The sequence below is a fragment of the Carya illinoinensis genome, chromosome 4 (assembly GCF_018687715.1).
Source record: "Carya illinoinensis cultivar Pawnee chromosome 4, C.illinoinensisPawnee_v1, whole genome shotgun sequence".
NCBI classification, from domain to species: domain Eukaryota; kingdom Viridiplantae; phylum Streptophyta; class Magnoliopsida; order Fagales; family Juglandaceae; genus Carya; species Carya illinoinensis.
In genome coordinates, this window is record NC_056755.1 from 41,974,548 (window position 1) to 41,990,733 (window position 16,186).

General features: G+C 38.9%; 1 protein-coding gene across 1 annotated transcript; it reads left to right on the forward strand.

Annotated features, from left to right (window-relative positions):
• Nucleotides 1-1,902: 1,902 nt before the first annotated feature.
• LOC122308479 (type II inositol polyphosphate 5-phosphatase 15-like) lies at nt 1,903-15,849 on the forward strand. The gene is given in 13 exon segments (XM_043121829.1): nt 1,903-2,859; nt 8,248-8,500; nt 9,240-10,029; nt 10,929-11,053; nt 11,455-11,539; nt 12,774-12,939; nt 13,042-13,082; nt 13,187-13,454; nt 13,902-14,025; nt 14,490-14,850; nt 15,260-15,464; nt 15,467-15,553; nt 15,556-15,849. Coding segments are annotated over 13 exon segments (3,306 nt in total). The 5' UTR covers nt 1,903-2,114; the 3' UTR covers nt 15,612-15,849.
• The last annotated feature ends 337 nt before the right edge of the window (nt 15,850-16,186 follow it).

A 16,186-nucleotide genomic window follows, 5' to 3' on the forward strand; every position in this document is an offset into this window, starting at 1 on the left:
GACGACTTGAGAGACTTTTGGCCAAGCTTCTTTTAGGGGACTTTTCTCCTTCAACTTCTTCAATCTTACAACATCAGTTCCAGTGACGATATCTCCGCCAGAATATAAACTTCCGATATCTGTTATATAATGAGGATGAGAGACTGTAAAACAAATATATTATAATGGACTCTCTCCTCCCTGAATCCCCTTGGAAATAGTCCAGTGTTGAACCACGTAAATTTGTGTGTCTTCTTCTATTTTATTTTATTTGCATTTACTACATATTCACTGTCATGGATGTAGGTACAAAAATCATACAACCACACCAGACTACTATCAGGAGCTCAACACGATACCTATCGAGGCCCAAATTGCTATAGCAGGTCAAGAATGACTTTTTTTTCCCTTTCGGTCTGTTGTGCTGATTTTAGGTATTAACAATATTTGTTAAATTTTGGTAAATATGTAGATTATAAAAAAAAAAAACTAGGAATGATCTCAACTAAAATTATTCATACATATATATATATACTAGGTCAAAACAACGTGCAAAGCACGTTTATCTAGTTAGATTAAACATGATTTTCATAATATTATTTTATAATTTTTAAATTGTATAATTTAAATAATATACTTTCTTGATATTAATAATTATTTTTACATTTGAATTACCTCTAGTTTAAATTATTTTATTGTTGGAGATTTTTTATTCTTTTATTTTATTAATATTTAATTTTAATGTTTTTATTTGATTTTTCTTGATTTTTTATCATGTTGAATTTTTAATTTCGGGTGGGCTTTGTTCTAGTGGGTTTTTTTTTTGGCCAAATTCCTTCAGTTTTCGGGCCCAGCCCGTGTGCCTTAAGCCCAGCCCCCTTTCTCCCCTAAAACGACGTCGTTTGCTGTCTAGCCCTTAGGGTTTTGCTTCTTCTTTCTTTCCTTCTGTTGGCGCCGCTGCTTCCTCTATCTTCTTCTTCTTCTTCTTCTTCTTCTTCTTCTTCCTCTGTTTTCTTTTATTCTCTCTGAGGTTCCAACTTCCCAGTCTATGTCCTTCAAGCAACCATTGAAGTCCAAAACCCATGGGGTCGTTCAACTTCAAGACCATGTCAACGGGCTCGGCGGTCGTCGTGGCCTCCATGGTCACTCCGTTTGTACCGTCCCGTGGCTCCCACAACGTCAGCCAATCTAGTCCTGGCGCTTGGCTCATCCTTCGCCCAGAGGATGGCGCTTGGAACCCGTGGGGCAGCCTCGAGGCGTGGCGCGAGTGTGGCTGCTCTGATGCCGTTGGCTATCGCTTCGAGCTCTTAACCTGCACCGACGCCGCCACCATGCTTGCTGCCGACTCAATCAGCTCCAAGAACGGCGGGAAATTCAGCATAGATAGAACCTTTGGCGTTAGCAACACCCCAGGGCACACCACCAATAGCAGCTGCAGTCTTGGATCCAGGTCAAGATCGTTGCTCACTTGCGGAATGGAAGACTTCGAAGACGAGGTGCTGCAGGAGGTTTACACAGTGATGAGAAGGGAGAGATGGAATGCGGTGGGATTCAGGGTTTGTGAAATTACACAAATCCACAAACGGTGGCTTAACTGCTGTTTAACGGGAAGAACAAAACTAACGGTAAAAACAATATTTTCTGTTAAAACAAGAAATTTCGTTTGATACATACTTTTATATATAGAAGATATATAAACACATATTCAGTTTAAAAATCCTATATTAATGATAGAAAATGATATATATATATATATAAATATTTTTACAATATTTACATCATTTTATTTTAAATATAAAGTATTTTTATAAAATAATTTATCATATTAATACTGTAAATTGTACGTCTATTATTAGTCATTAACAGTATTATAAAATCTCAATAATGTATTTCAGAACTTCAGACAACGTTTGTTTTGTTTTTTGTTTTTTTTCTTTCTAATCCCAAAACACAGAAACAAACACCCAGCAGGCAGCACCCTCCTCTCAATCAAAAAAAGAAAAGCAAAGTAAACACTCTCCTCAATTTCATCGCCTTTCTTTATTGGTTTCGTTCCTTCGATCCCTGCAAACAAGTCTTCCAACTGTCTTCTTTCTTCGCATTCTGTACCGCATTGTTAGATTCAGTTCCGGTAAATGGATCGACCGCTCATCGACTTAGACGACGACGTTTCAACTCCTTATTCTTCTTCACCTCTCAATTCTCCACCGCCACCCAGAGTCTCTGATCGCTATTTCCAATCATCCGACGACGACGGCGACGATGAGAACGACGAAATCCAAAACGACGTTCTCTCTTCCAAGTCTATTGAGTCCACCTCCAAGCGCCTAGACTACATGCTCCAATTCCTCGACCGCAAGCTCTCCAACGACGCCTCCGGCCCCCAAAATGATGGCTCTTCCCTCCCCGAGTTCGTCGCCAAGGGCGGTGGCACCAGGATATTCAAAGTACCCGTCCGCTCCGCCGTGCACCCGGGTCGCCCGCCATGCTTGGAGCTCCGGCCTCACCCGCTTAGAGAATCGCAGGTTGCCAGCTTTTTGAGAACTGTCACCGCTACGGACTCCCAGTTGTGGGCCGGAAGCGAGTGCGGGATTAGGATTTGGGACTTCGGGGATTTGTACCGGCCAGGGGTCGGAGACCTGAAGACTGGGGATGAGTATACAGCACCGTTTCGGGAGTCTGCGTCGACTTCGCCTACCACATGTTTGCTTGGGGATGAGGGGAGCAGAGTGGTGTGGAGTGGGCACATTGATGGGAGAATTAGGTGCTGGAAGACGACGATATCTGACCACAATGGCGAATCCTGGAGTCGATTCAAGGAAAGCTTCTCATGGCAGGCGCATCGCGGCCCCGTTCTTTCATTTGTCATCACGTCTTATGGTATTTCTATGCCCTGGTTGATTGATATTCCTGCCAGAGAACTTGTTTTTTCTTACCTCGTTCCGGAAAATATATATTCAATTAATTTGCTGTTAGGATGGTAGAGATGTGATGATTTGCCGTTAGGATCGGAAGAGATGGGATGAAATGGAAGTTGAAAATGGAATAAAATATTATTTTTTAATAATATTATTATAAGATTTAAAAATTTTGAATTGTTTATTATATTTTACATAAAAATTTAAAAATATTGTAATAATGAGATAAGATGAAACATTTCTCGTATCTAATATGAGTCTTTATCATAAACACACCTTTCATGAAAGGGGCTAACATAGTTTGTCTTTCACTACCTGTCTCAGCTTGATGAAGTACACCCGCTTACAAAAATGAAGTGAAGAGATTCACCTTTTAATCGAGTGGCGTTCTGGCTAGAGTAAACTCACCACTGATGAGAATCATTAGAAAGCTATAATGATCTGCAGTAAAAACATCCTTAAATCAGGCGATATTGAATAATCCAGGGAAAGCTATCTTAAGGGACCGATCTGTCACCCACATCATATATAGTAAGTCAAGTGAACACCCACCCCTCCTAATCAATTTCACAAGATTAACCCCAAACAATCCATTGACTTCATTTGGAACACCACCCTCCCAACGAAGTATCATATTTAATTCCACCACCAACCTTCCAAGGCTCTTATCTCATAAGCATAGTGTGTCATAACCAGTTCCTCAAGAGAGAGCTCAGTCGAATAGAATTAAATTTCGATCCCCCAAAGAACCCTCAGAGATTGGGGACAAACCTTGGACCAATTTACCAGATGAAATTTAGCATCCACACTCATACCACCCCACAGAAAATTCTACTGTAATTTTCTAGGTGGTTAGTTATGCCAATCAGAAGGGCAGGAGAGACATGAAATATGTTGGCAGATTTGAAAACCTTCTTTTAGTTATAGTCTGAACACCCTTGTAAAACTACAATTGCTTCAAACTAGCCAAATAGTGCCCACAGGGAGCAATTCGGATAGTCAAATCACAGACCTGTCACCTGATTGCTTCTATGCATAATAATAAGCAGTGCAAGTAATGAAGGTGATTGGGTTTTTTCTCAAAAAATATCCAAGTATTTCCTCAAAACAGAAATGATAGGCCAATCTCTATTCCTGAACCTCACAAAAACCTTATAAAAATCCTCCATGAAGTCTCCAGCTTTTTGAAAATTTTTTAATAGCTCCTGTGGCTTGAGATAGGAGACCTGTAGTCTCCTCTGCTCTTCTTATTGATGGGGCTATGGGAGAATACAGACAATGGCCGAGATCTGACCTGGAGAATGTATCCCAGATGAGCTTCACGGACAGTGAAGAAGAAACTTGAAATAAAGTCCTCCCACTGAATTCTGTACATCCAAGCAGAAACAACAATATCCATGTGTTAGAATTGGTACTACACAAAGCAAAGGAGATCCAACCTTGTGTAGGGATAATATGTGATGGCTTTGAGGACCGATCCACAGCTCTTCTTAGTGCCATAGAGGCTTTTCAAACAAACTCAAGAAATGAGCTCAGCTCAGCAAATAAAAGAGCTAGAGAACTAAAAAGACTCAACTGGATAGTTAATTATGAAGCTAAAGAGAGGAGTTCAGGTCGTGCAAGACCGAAGGGAAGGGCAACAGAAATAGTTTTTTGAAGCCAAAAATCATTTTGTGGAATGTAAGGGGGCTGAATGAGATGGAAAAACACCCTCAGAATCAGAAACCAGCTTCGGCAACGGAAAGTAGACATTGTATGTTTACAAGTAATGAAATTGGAACTCATCTCATGAAATACAGTTAGAAGTTTGTGGGGATGTAGTCAAGTGGGGTGGCTTCATTTTCCATCCAATGGAGAACATAGAAGATTGTGTGGGGGACTTTATGGTAGCTTGCTCGTTCAAGAATGTTGTGGATGGATTCCAATGGGCCTTTGCAGGTATTTATGGTCCTGATATAGATCATGCCAGAAAGTTATTAGGGGATGAGTTGGGTGGTGTAAACATCATATGGGACCTACCTTCGTGTATTGATGGTGACTTCAACGTCACTTGGTTTCCGAGTGAAAGGTCGGGTGGCTCTAGTTTCAATTAGGCAATGGTAGAATTCTTTAACTTCATCTTTGAACAAGATTTACTAGATCTTCCTCTTGCAGGTGGCTTGTACACTTGGTTGAATAACCGAGAACACTCCTCTTGGTTAAGGCTTGATAGATTCTTAGTATCCACTTGAATGGGAAGCACAATACCTGAATCTTATTCAAAAGAGACCCTCCAGGATTTGTAGACCCTTTTCCCATCCTCCTTGATTGTGGAGGTATTCCGGGTGGCCCAAGGTACTTTAAGTTTGAAAATATGTGATTGGAATCAGAGGGTTTTATTGAGAGAGCCTAACGGTGGTGGTCTTTGTACCAACTTCATGGAAACCCAAGCTATGACATGACAAGTAAATTGAACACTTTGAAGAAAGATACGAAGGCTTGGAATGAACGGGTGTTTTGCAAAGTGAAAGGCCAAAAACATGCTTTGTTTGAAGAACTCAAGGGATTGGAGGGTGTGGAGGAGGTTAGGGAACTATCTAAAGAGGAGAGAGCTTGTAAAGTTCAAGTGTCTGTGGAAAAAGGGTTTCTTTATTGGAGTAAATATCTTGGAGACAAAAATTGAGAGCCTTATGGTTGAAAGAGGGGGACAAATGCACAAAAATTTTCCACTGGATGGCAAATTCACAAAGGAAGGAACAATACCATGGAGACATTGTTGGTGGATGGGGTGGCTACTTCAAATCAACCAACGCTCACGGATCACATTGTTAAGTACTATAAGCAATTGCTTCCGGAAGAATTTTCTTGGAGACCGAAATTAGAACTTACCTTTGATGCTCTCAAGTTGTAAGAAGTAGCACGGCTTGAGCAGCCCTTTGAAGAGATGGAGATCCAAAGAGCGGTAAAAAGTATGGTGGGTGACAAAAGTCCAATTCCGGATGGATTCTCTATGGCATTTTTTCAAACTTGCTGGGAAGTGATTCAGGATGACATTATGGGAGCCTTTCATGAATTTCATGAAAATGGAAGGTTTGAAAATAGCCTCAATTCAACTTTTATTGCTCTCATTCCCAAAAAACCGGTGAGGTAGAGGTAAAAGATTATCAACCCATTAGCTTGGTAAGTGGGATGTACAAGATCATGTTGAAGGTTTTGATGAATAGATTGAGCTTGGCGGTGAAGAAGTTAATATCCAAGCCTCAACATGCCTTTGTTAGAGGTAGGAAAATTCTTGACTTGGTACTGATTGCCAACGAATGTTTGGATGGTAGATTCAAGTTGGGTGAGCCAGGACTTTTGTGCAAACTAGATGTGGAAAAGACTTAGGACTAGGTCAATTGGAGCTTTTTGCTTTACATGCTCGAGCGATTTTGCTTTGGTTCGAAATGGTGTTCATGGATCAATCATTGTATTTCAATTGCTTGTTTCTCAATCTTGGGCAAACGACACACCTATGGAATTCTTTAAAAGCTCACGGTGCCTAAGACAAGGCGATCCTCTTTCTCCATTACTATTTGTTCTTGTAATGGGAGCCTTTAGCAAGATTACGGAGGGCGGCTTCCTTTGTGGATTTTCAACGTAGGAGCCAAGTATATCTCACCTATTATTTGCTGACGACACTAATATTTTGTGGGACCAAACATGATCATATTAAAGCTTTGAGAGCTATTCTTCTTTGCTTTGAAGCTACTTCAGGATTGAAGGTGAACTGGACCAAATCAAAAGTAGTTCCGGTTTGAGATGTTACTAATGTGGAGAGCATGGTTTTCATCTTGTAATGCAAGATATCTCATTTGCTGATCAAATATCTTGGCCCTCTCCCTTGGGTGCACCATTCAAATTGAAATCAATTTGGGATGATGTATTAGAGAAAATGGAGCGGAAACTAGCTAGTTGGAAGGATGTACCTATTCAAAAGTGGTAAGGTCACTTTAATTAAAATTACCCTATCCAATTTGCCGACTTATTTCTTATCATTATTCCCGCTTCCTACCAAGGTGGTTCAACACATGGAGAAACTTCAGCGAGATTTTTTTTTTTTTTTTTTGGGGGGGGGGGGGGGGGAGGTGAATGATGAGTTTAAGTTTTACTTGGTAAAATGGGCTATAATATGATCCCTCATCTTAGAAGAAGGTCTAGGTATCAAGAATTTGCAAGTTTTTAACAATGCTTTATTGGGTAAATAGTTGTCGAGGTACCATCAAGAATAGGAGATCTTGTAGAGAAATATCATAGAATCGAAGTACGGTGAAGCATGGGGAGATTGGTGTTCAAATGAGGTAAGTGGGCCATATGTGGTGGGTCTTTGGAAGCACATAAGAAGAGGATGGGATACATACTTCCGAAATACCCGCTTTAAGTTGGGTGACAGATTCAAAATCAAATTTTGGCATGGCATTTAGTGTGGTGACAAGATACTCAAGGAAGCTTATCCAGAAGTCTATAGTATAGCAAGAATGAAAGAAGCCTCAATTGCATGAATATGGAAGATGGTCCTAAATATGCTTATGGTGGTGCATTTGGAGGGAAAGGAATGACGGAAGATTCGAAGATCGAGAGCGATCAATGGAAGAGCTTAGGAAATTGTTTGTCAATACTTTACTTCATTGGTCGGTTGTAATTGATTTCAATGGAATTTCCATGAATTTCTTGTATCAGTAAACTAGCACGCTCAGGCAACGCTCTTGTATATGTTCCGTATACCTAGGATTTTGCCTATTCTTATGATCAATAAAATTTTGTTTACCGATAAAAAAAAATCTTTGATGTCAAAATCTTTATTGGGAATGAGACCAATGAACGTTGCGTGAAGACTTCCTTTAAATTTTCCTTTTGCATGGATATCATTGAAAATGTTCATAAAACTTCTTTTGCTACATCCAAGTTCCTTAGAATCAGAAATCACCCAAATATATCTTTGTCCTCCATATCTCACAAACTTGGGAAAAATGCCATAGAGTAACTCTCAGGGCCTGGGACCTTATCACCATACAAGGCATTGGGAAATTATATCAGGAACTAGAGCCTCAACATGCTATAAGCTATTGAATAGGGAATAGATTGAAGGAGAATGTCATATTAGGGAACATTTTGAATTTGAAGGTATGTTCAAACATTCTTCACTGCGCTAGAGGTTACCAATTGCCTCCTTTCAGAAAAAAGAAACTTTTTAGAAGTACTAGTTATGACTTTACCTCTTTTGCTCTGTGTAATTTGAGATGTTCCATCCAGTCTAACTTTTTCAAGGCTTTGGATTGCTGGAATTCGTCGATGCACTTTCTACTTCCTCACTTTGTATTACTTTGTTCAGGAGATCTGTGGTCTGGTTCGGAAGGTGGTGTTATTAGAATATGGCCGTGGGAAAGTATTGAAAAATCTCTTTCTCTAACAAGCGAAGAGAGGCATATGGCTACTCTATTAGTGGAGAGGTCTTGCATTGATTTGCAGAGCCAACTCTCTGTGAATGGTTTCAGTAACATATTAACATCAGATGTTAAGTATCTGTTGGCTGATAACTCTAGAGCAAAAGTGTGGAGTGCTGGTTATCTGTCATTTGCTTTGTGGTATGTTTTAATCTTCAGCACTGTTCATGTATTTCAAGTTGAGTTCTTCTATGTATAAGCCTAGAGTGTAACACACCACTTGTTGTGGAATCCATTACAACTATAAAAAAGTCAAAATACTATTTACTAGTTGATGTGGCAGGTTTTCACATCCTCCACATCACTGGTGTGTTAAAATAAGGCTTGCAAAAGAGATTTTTTCTTCTCGAAATTAGCATATTGTACTGCTGCCAATATTCTTTGTTTAGATCCGTCCCATTGGTCTTCAAATTTAACTGGTGATTTTGGGATTAGCCATGAAGAGGATTTGAGTTTGATTTCTAGTTCCCTGACACAAATATGCTGGAGTAGAAGCCTATCATTTTTCTTCTTTATTAACTTAGACCTTGTTTGTTCATTCATGGCGCACATAATTTTAAAGATGATGAGGAAATAATGCTCTTAGTAAGTGGAAACATTTGGATTCTAGTAAGCCAAATGCGCAATTTCCAATTTCAGCTATAAGCCTTATATGTCAGAGTGGTTCTTACTTATTTTGTGGTACTATATGTGCATGGAATGATGGGAGATACATAGATGACTAAAGATGAACGCTTAATAATCTTTTTCTAATATTGTTTCCATGCATCGCATTGGGTTCATCTTTTTCTTTTTCTCTAAGTTTTTTCTTTCTATGGATTTAATATTTTTTTAATGAGTGTCTAGGATTTAGTATATTTTGCTGGTTTTGATTTTGCAGGGATGCTCGCACAAGGGAGTTACTGAGAGTGTTCAATACGGATGGTCAGATTGAGAACCGAGTGGACTCTTCATCATTTCAGGATTTTTCAATTGAATATGCCTCAAATTCAAAGAAGGAAAAAATGCAGGGTTCCTTTGGTTTCTTTCAGCGCTCATGTAATGCTATAATGGGGGCGGCAGATGCTGTCCGTCGATTTGCTGCAACGGGGGCCTTTGGAGATGACAATCGAAGAACTGAAGCACTGGTGTTGACTATAGATGGGATGATTTGGACTGGGTGTACAAGTGGCCTACTTGTGCAGTGGGATGGCAATGGTAATCGTATACAAGAGTTTCAGTATCACCCTTTTGCTGTTCAATGTTTATGTTCATTTGGTCCACGAGTATGGGTTGGTTATGCAAGTGGAACTGTCCAGATACTGGATCTTGGTGGTAATAAGCTTGGAGGGTGGGTAGCTCACAGCGGCCCAGTGATAGAAATTACTGTTGGAGCCGGTTATGTTTTTACCTTGGCTAATCACGGTGGTATACGTGGATGGAACATCACATCTCCAGGACCTCTTGACAGCATATTGGGTTCAGAATTGTCTGGCAAAGAATTTCTATACACAAGGATGGAAAATGTGAAAATGTTGTCTGGCACATGGAATGTTGGACAGGGTAAAGCATCTCATGACTCACTTATATCCTGGCTGGGTTCTAGAAAAGATGTTGGGATTGTTGTTGTTGGGTTGCAAGAAGTTGAAATGGGTGCCGGTGTCCTTGCACTGTCTGCTGCTAAAGAGACTGTTAGTTTTTCTTCTATTTTTTATGTTGAACCCTTTTTCCTGTAAGTTGACAATAATGCTACTTAACCAATTGCGAAGCTTGACATTTGGAAGAAAATAAGAGATTTCAGATGCTTATAGTTGACAACATTGATTTTAAGCCACATTGTTGGAGTTGGGAATTATACTCTTAAATGCCTTCGTATGAAAAGCGTCCTGCTGTCAAAAGTTATCCTTGAAAAGCTTGGGTCAAGAAGAAAAACATTTTCCAGGATGAAAGAAATACATTTATTTCATATAAATAAGTTGATAATTGTCAATTTTTGGCTATTTTGACATCTCTGGAGAAGCTTTAGAAATCCTCAGAGAACTTTAACGTGTTTTTTTTTTATTATTATTTATCAAAAAAAAAAAAAAACATGTTTAGGCTAAAAGCAAGGGAAATAGATGTGGAATGCTGTTGACATATTAGAGATTCACGCTTTGTTGAGAGGCATTATAACCTGGAATTTGGACAGATTATGTTGTTATTCTGTGATAGAAGGCATTATATCTTATATTTCATGGAAGATAAAGTCTTGATGTATATTTTTTCATAATTATGCTAAAGTGATTCATTGATTGATTATTGTGTTTTTATAGTTTAAGTAATACTTTTTTTTATTGTGTTTTTTTTTTTTTTTTGTCAAAAAAAAAAAAAAATGAAGAAAAAGATATATGCAACAAAGTGGGTTGAATCTACTGTGTAAAACAGAAAAGGAGAAATAGAAGTAGAATTAATGGTTAGCTCCCTCATTACCCAAGACTTTTTCTTCACATTCTTCTTCCTTTTCCCCTATGTAACCATTTTCTGATTTTAATGACCTTTTCAGTTGGATTTTATCACCTCTTGTTTAATATTTTTCTCCTGTCAACTGTAGGTAGGACTTGAAGGGAGTACTGTTGGGCAATGGTGGCTGGATATGATTGGTAAAACATTGGATGAAGGATCGACATTTGAACGTGTTGGTTCTAGGCAGCTGGCTGGCTTGCTCATCTCTGTGTGGTGAGTATTAAGTCATGAGAAGGTCTTGATTGAGCTCTGATGCATTCTCCAAGATTCACAAATGAAGCTCCTTTCAAATGTCATGGGAGTTTTGTCTGATTTAGTTCAGTGGTTTATTGTGGAATGGCATTAGAAATGAGTTGATCATGCTAACTATGTTTTCCTTTACACTGGGTAGTAATTAGGCCAATTTTTAATAGCCTTCCCTCCTTTCTGGTGTATCTGCTATCTGTCTCCTGAAATGAAATAGGAAACAATGGCTAAATTAAATTTCATGTGATGTTCTATTCCTCCATGATGTAAATATATAGCTTGATTCTCTTTCTTTCTCTTTAATCTTATTTAAGGCCTTTAACCAGGTCGACTTTCTCATCTTTGATAATTGAAGTGTTGTATTTCAGGGTTAGAAATAGTCTTAGAGCTCATGTCGGTGACGTTGATGCTGCAGCAGTTCCATGTGGCTTTGGGCGTGCAATTGGTAATAAGGTAGCTGTTCTGGCCTGTGCTACCGGTTTACTGTTTGATATTTACCAGGATAATAACCCTTTCCGTCATTAACAAAATTAATTTTACTCAAAAAAGTTGGTAATGAATACGTTTAGCTTTACTATCGTTTATGTTAAACAAATGTTTTCTCCCCACTTTCTTTGTTACCAACCTGAAGCCGGATCAGAATAAAAGATTATTCTGATGGCTAGCTAAACAACAAAATTTAGAGATTGTGATTGAGAAAAATCACAAATAGAGGGAAACTCTGAGATTAAGGTTTAAGATAATCATAAATCAAAGATCTCCTCTGAAGCCCACAAGCTGGGCTTAAATAGCTAACCAAAAATGGAAAAATTGTAATTAAGGCCAAATAATAGAATACAGAATAAGATAATTATGGTTAAAATCTAGCCTAAGAATCCTGAATGAAGTCGTTACTAAAGATAAACATTACTATAAAAGAAACTCAACCAAAAATGAAAGAGTTAACTAAAATTGATGATTGAGGTAAAAACGGCTGATTTTTGGGGTTGACAAGGGGCTCACCTAGTGAATCATGGTGACAACGACGTGCGCGCCAAGGAGAGCTTTCCGGATTGGGGTCATATGTCCGATTTTGACACTTGTAGCCAAAGTTATAATTAAAATACGGATGTCGCCACTTCTCTTCACCCAGCCAAGCAATAAGTCTCCTTGCCCAACCAAGGGATAAGGCTTTTCGCCCAACCGAGGCATAAATTGTTCCTCGCCCAAATATGCTGCTTCTCACCCAAAGCCTAGGAATATTCATGATTGGGCCTGGATCCTCCAGCATCACAACCACAAGAGGGTGAAAAAAAAAAATTAAGTAACCTCAAGCCTGAGGATACTAATACTAGAAAGAAAAGGGAGGGAAAAAAAAAGATGAGGGTTAAATGATGACATCTATAATCTTTAGCTTCATGCCGTACCGATTATGGGGTCAAATTAAAATGATGTAATGAGGAGTTTAACACAAATTTCTCTCTGTTTTTTCTTTTTTAATACCTATAAAAAACCAGAAAGTTGTATTATCATTTCAATAAACATACTTCTTTCTTCTGCTCTTAAAAAAATTCGAAATGTCTGCAATCATGTTCTCTAGTTTTTTTATTTAACTTTATTTCTCGTTCTTTATAATACTTTCATTATGTTGACTGTATGTCATTGTTGGTTACTCCTATGACTGATTTGCTAAACATTGTCTGAGCAGGGAGCTGTTGGTTTGAGGCTAAGAGTGTATGACCGGATATTTTGCTTTGTCAACTGTCACTTTGCTGCTCATTTAGAAGCAGTTAATCAGCGAAATGCAGATTTTGATCATGTATATCGAACAATGAAATTTTGCCGATCAACTAATGTTTTCAATGCTGCCGCTGGTACGGTGTTGTACCTGTTCTCGTTTTGCTTGCTTGCGTTCTCAATCTATTTATTTTGGCCTGTTTATAGTTCTGGCTTGCCATTGGTCCTTTCTGTTGCAGTTGGTTCTGCTGCTGCTGTTCAAATGCTCCGTGGTACAAATGTATGTAATTGTATCAATTGGGAAAGCTGCCATTTTCATTGATAGTGTTACTTGTATAATTTGATTGTAATTCCAGTATATGATAAGGCATGATTCCTCTACAGGTTACTGGTGAGCAACCTGCAGAAGGGATGCCTGAGTTATCTGAGGCAGACTTGGTCATATTTCTTGGTGATTTTAATTATCGGCTTGATGGTATCGCTTATGATGAAGCAAGGGACATTATTTCTCAAAGATGCTTTGATAGGCTTAGAGAAAGGGATCAGCTTCTGAGAGAAATGGAAGCTGGTAATGTCTTCCAAGGGATGCGGGAAGCAGTTATTACATTTCCACCCACATACAAGTTTGAAAGGCATAAAGCTGGTTTAGCAGGTTGGTTTAATCATAGCATATATAAATATGAATTTTTAGATTAATCTTATTTGCCAGGGCGTGAAAAAGAAAAATCAAAAGGGAAAAATAGGCTTCATTGATTTGTTGGTTCTAACTTCACATGCCAATTGAGCTTGATTTGAATTATTTACAATTGCTTGATTTGTGTATGACTCGAAGCAATTTTCCCGTGTATAAGCTATAAAAGCAATATTTCTTTTATACTTAAATTTACTTTTAGTGCTGACATGTAGTAAATGCTTACCCCACAAAAAGAAACAATTAATTGTGGGTTAGTTGGGCTTCCCACACCATCCCCCCTCCCTTGTAAGTACATCCTGACCTGAAAAGGAAAAAAAATTGAAGATTGATATATGGAGCTCATCTCTTACTTGTCCTTTTTGTAAAGGTTGCTCAAAGGGTTCTGAATCCTGTGAATTAATATAGGGTATGATTCTGCTGAGAAGAAGCGCATCCCTGCCTGGTGTGACAGAGTTTTATATCGTGATAGCCGCTCAACTTTGTTGTCTGGTTGCAGCTTAGCGTGCCCTGTGGTCTCTTCGATAGCAAGGTGAGTTTTCCCATTCACCTGTCACCTACAATCATTTTGTATGTGATGCTTTAAATAACTTGCTGGAACTTGTATATTGTCAAGGTCATGTTTGATGCTATTTTCACAAGCATTTTGTGCTTATCACACTCTATCTGACTGGACTCGTTTAGCTAATTGATTAGCATATTTCCTGGGGAGTAGATGGCAGCTAAATTGTTATGGGTGAAGAAAACGTGTAGGAGGGGAATGTGGTCAAGATGGTAAATAAAAAGGTTCATCTTTAAGATTATTGTATAAACTTACGATGCATGTTGACTATTTTAGTTGGTAAGATTTGATTTCTGCACCGACTCTCTCACTCTCTCTGAATGGATTGATGTATGTTGGTTGATAAAATTATATAGACACGTCAACATAGATAAGTTTGTTTCATCTTAACTTTTCTTTAGAATTTTACAATTTGACACTTCTTGTTTAAATAGGTACGAGGCTTGCATGGATGTGATAGACAGTGATCACAAGCCTGTGCGGTGCATATTTAATGTTGATATTGCTCGAGCTGATGATTCAATAAGGAGGCAAGAGCTTGGTGAAATTCTTGGGTCAAATGAAAAAATTAGATATATGCATGAAGAACTTCACAAAATTCCAGAAACTATTGTCAGTTCAAACAATATAATCCTTCAAAATCAGGACACGTCTATTTTGCGTATTACAAATAAGTATGGGACAAATGATGCTTTCTTTGAAATAATTTGTGAACGCCTATCTTTCATCATGGGGGATGGACAAGCATCAGATCATCATCCAAGAGGTTCCTTTGGTTTTCCACGATGGCTTCAGGTGACTTATTTTTCCTTGAATAGTTACTCCTATACTATTAGTGGGGAAGTCGATCTACAGTTTAGGTGGCTGTAGCTATTTGCCTTGGGCATTTGAGATATGCTTCTTCTTGATATCAATTTATGTTAGACCTGAGACTGCTGAGCTGACGATACTGTAATGTTATGTTGGCCGAAGTTATATCATCTGTGGGCCGATTATCACATCACTGTCATTCTATAAACGTGAGTGGCGTTCCATTTTGGTTGATAACTAACCTTGTGCCTTTGTCTGGTCTGGTTGTGTGTACAAAATAGTAATATACTGTAAATTTTCAGCTACTAATATTCTCATGAGGCTTCAGAGATTTCAGGTATTCTGCTGGATGTATTTTAAATTTTGCTTATTATTGATCTTATGTTTGAAACAGGTCACTCCAGCAGCTGGCATAATCAGACCCAACCATATTGCAGAGGTGTCAGTTCATCACAATGAATTCCAAACTAAAGAGTTTGTTGATGGTGTCCCCCAAGATTGTTGGTGTGAACACAACAGAGACACAGAAATTATATTGGTGGTTAAGGTGCGGGGCAGTTACACAACCGAAGCAAGAAATCACCGTGTTTGTGTGCGCTCCTTGCCTCACGGCTAAAGACAAAACCAGCGGTCCCTGAATCAAACAGCAGGCAAATTGAAGGAACAGCGCTTCACCGGTCTGATTTTCAACTCTTAGTAGTTCCTATGTTGTGGTTGACCACCTCCGCAATTTGCATAGTCCTTGAAGTGGACGCTAATAACATGCATTGGTTAATGCAAAAACCAAGTCACTAGGAGGTGAACACAACTGGCTTCAGGGATCCACCCACATGGTCGAGTGATATGATCATCTTATGTAAATACTTGAGGCGTCTTGTTGCCTTTTAATTCTCTCTTTTACCCGCATTGATTTGTATCCATAGCATTCATTTTTTCAGTTCATCCTGTGCTAGTTTTTTGAACTGTCATCAGTTTGACGTGCAAGGCTCGATCCAACTTGTAGTTTTTGGTTTAAAGTGTACAGAAAAAGCGAATACATCAAGCAGCAGGAGGGGCTTGAGTTACGAGAAATTCTTCTAACAGGCCATTCCAATGATGCCTAAAAAACAGCCACTAATAAAATGTTGCCACGTAGACCTCCTAGGAAACTTATCTTGAACCACAAAACATAGGATGCCACATACACCCACCCTCTTCCAACCCCATTTCACCCCACGGATTTTCCCAAAGCCAGCTTTCTTCCCTCAGTGAACACCGACGACCACGAATGCCCAGACCCACCCTCTTCCAAACCCACGTACACCCGTTTCTCTTCCAACCC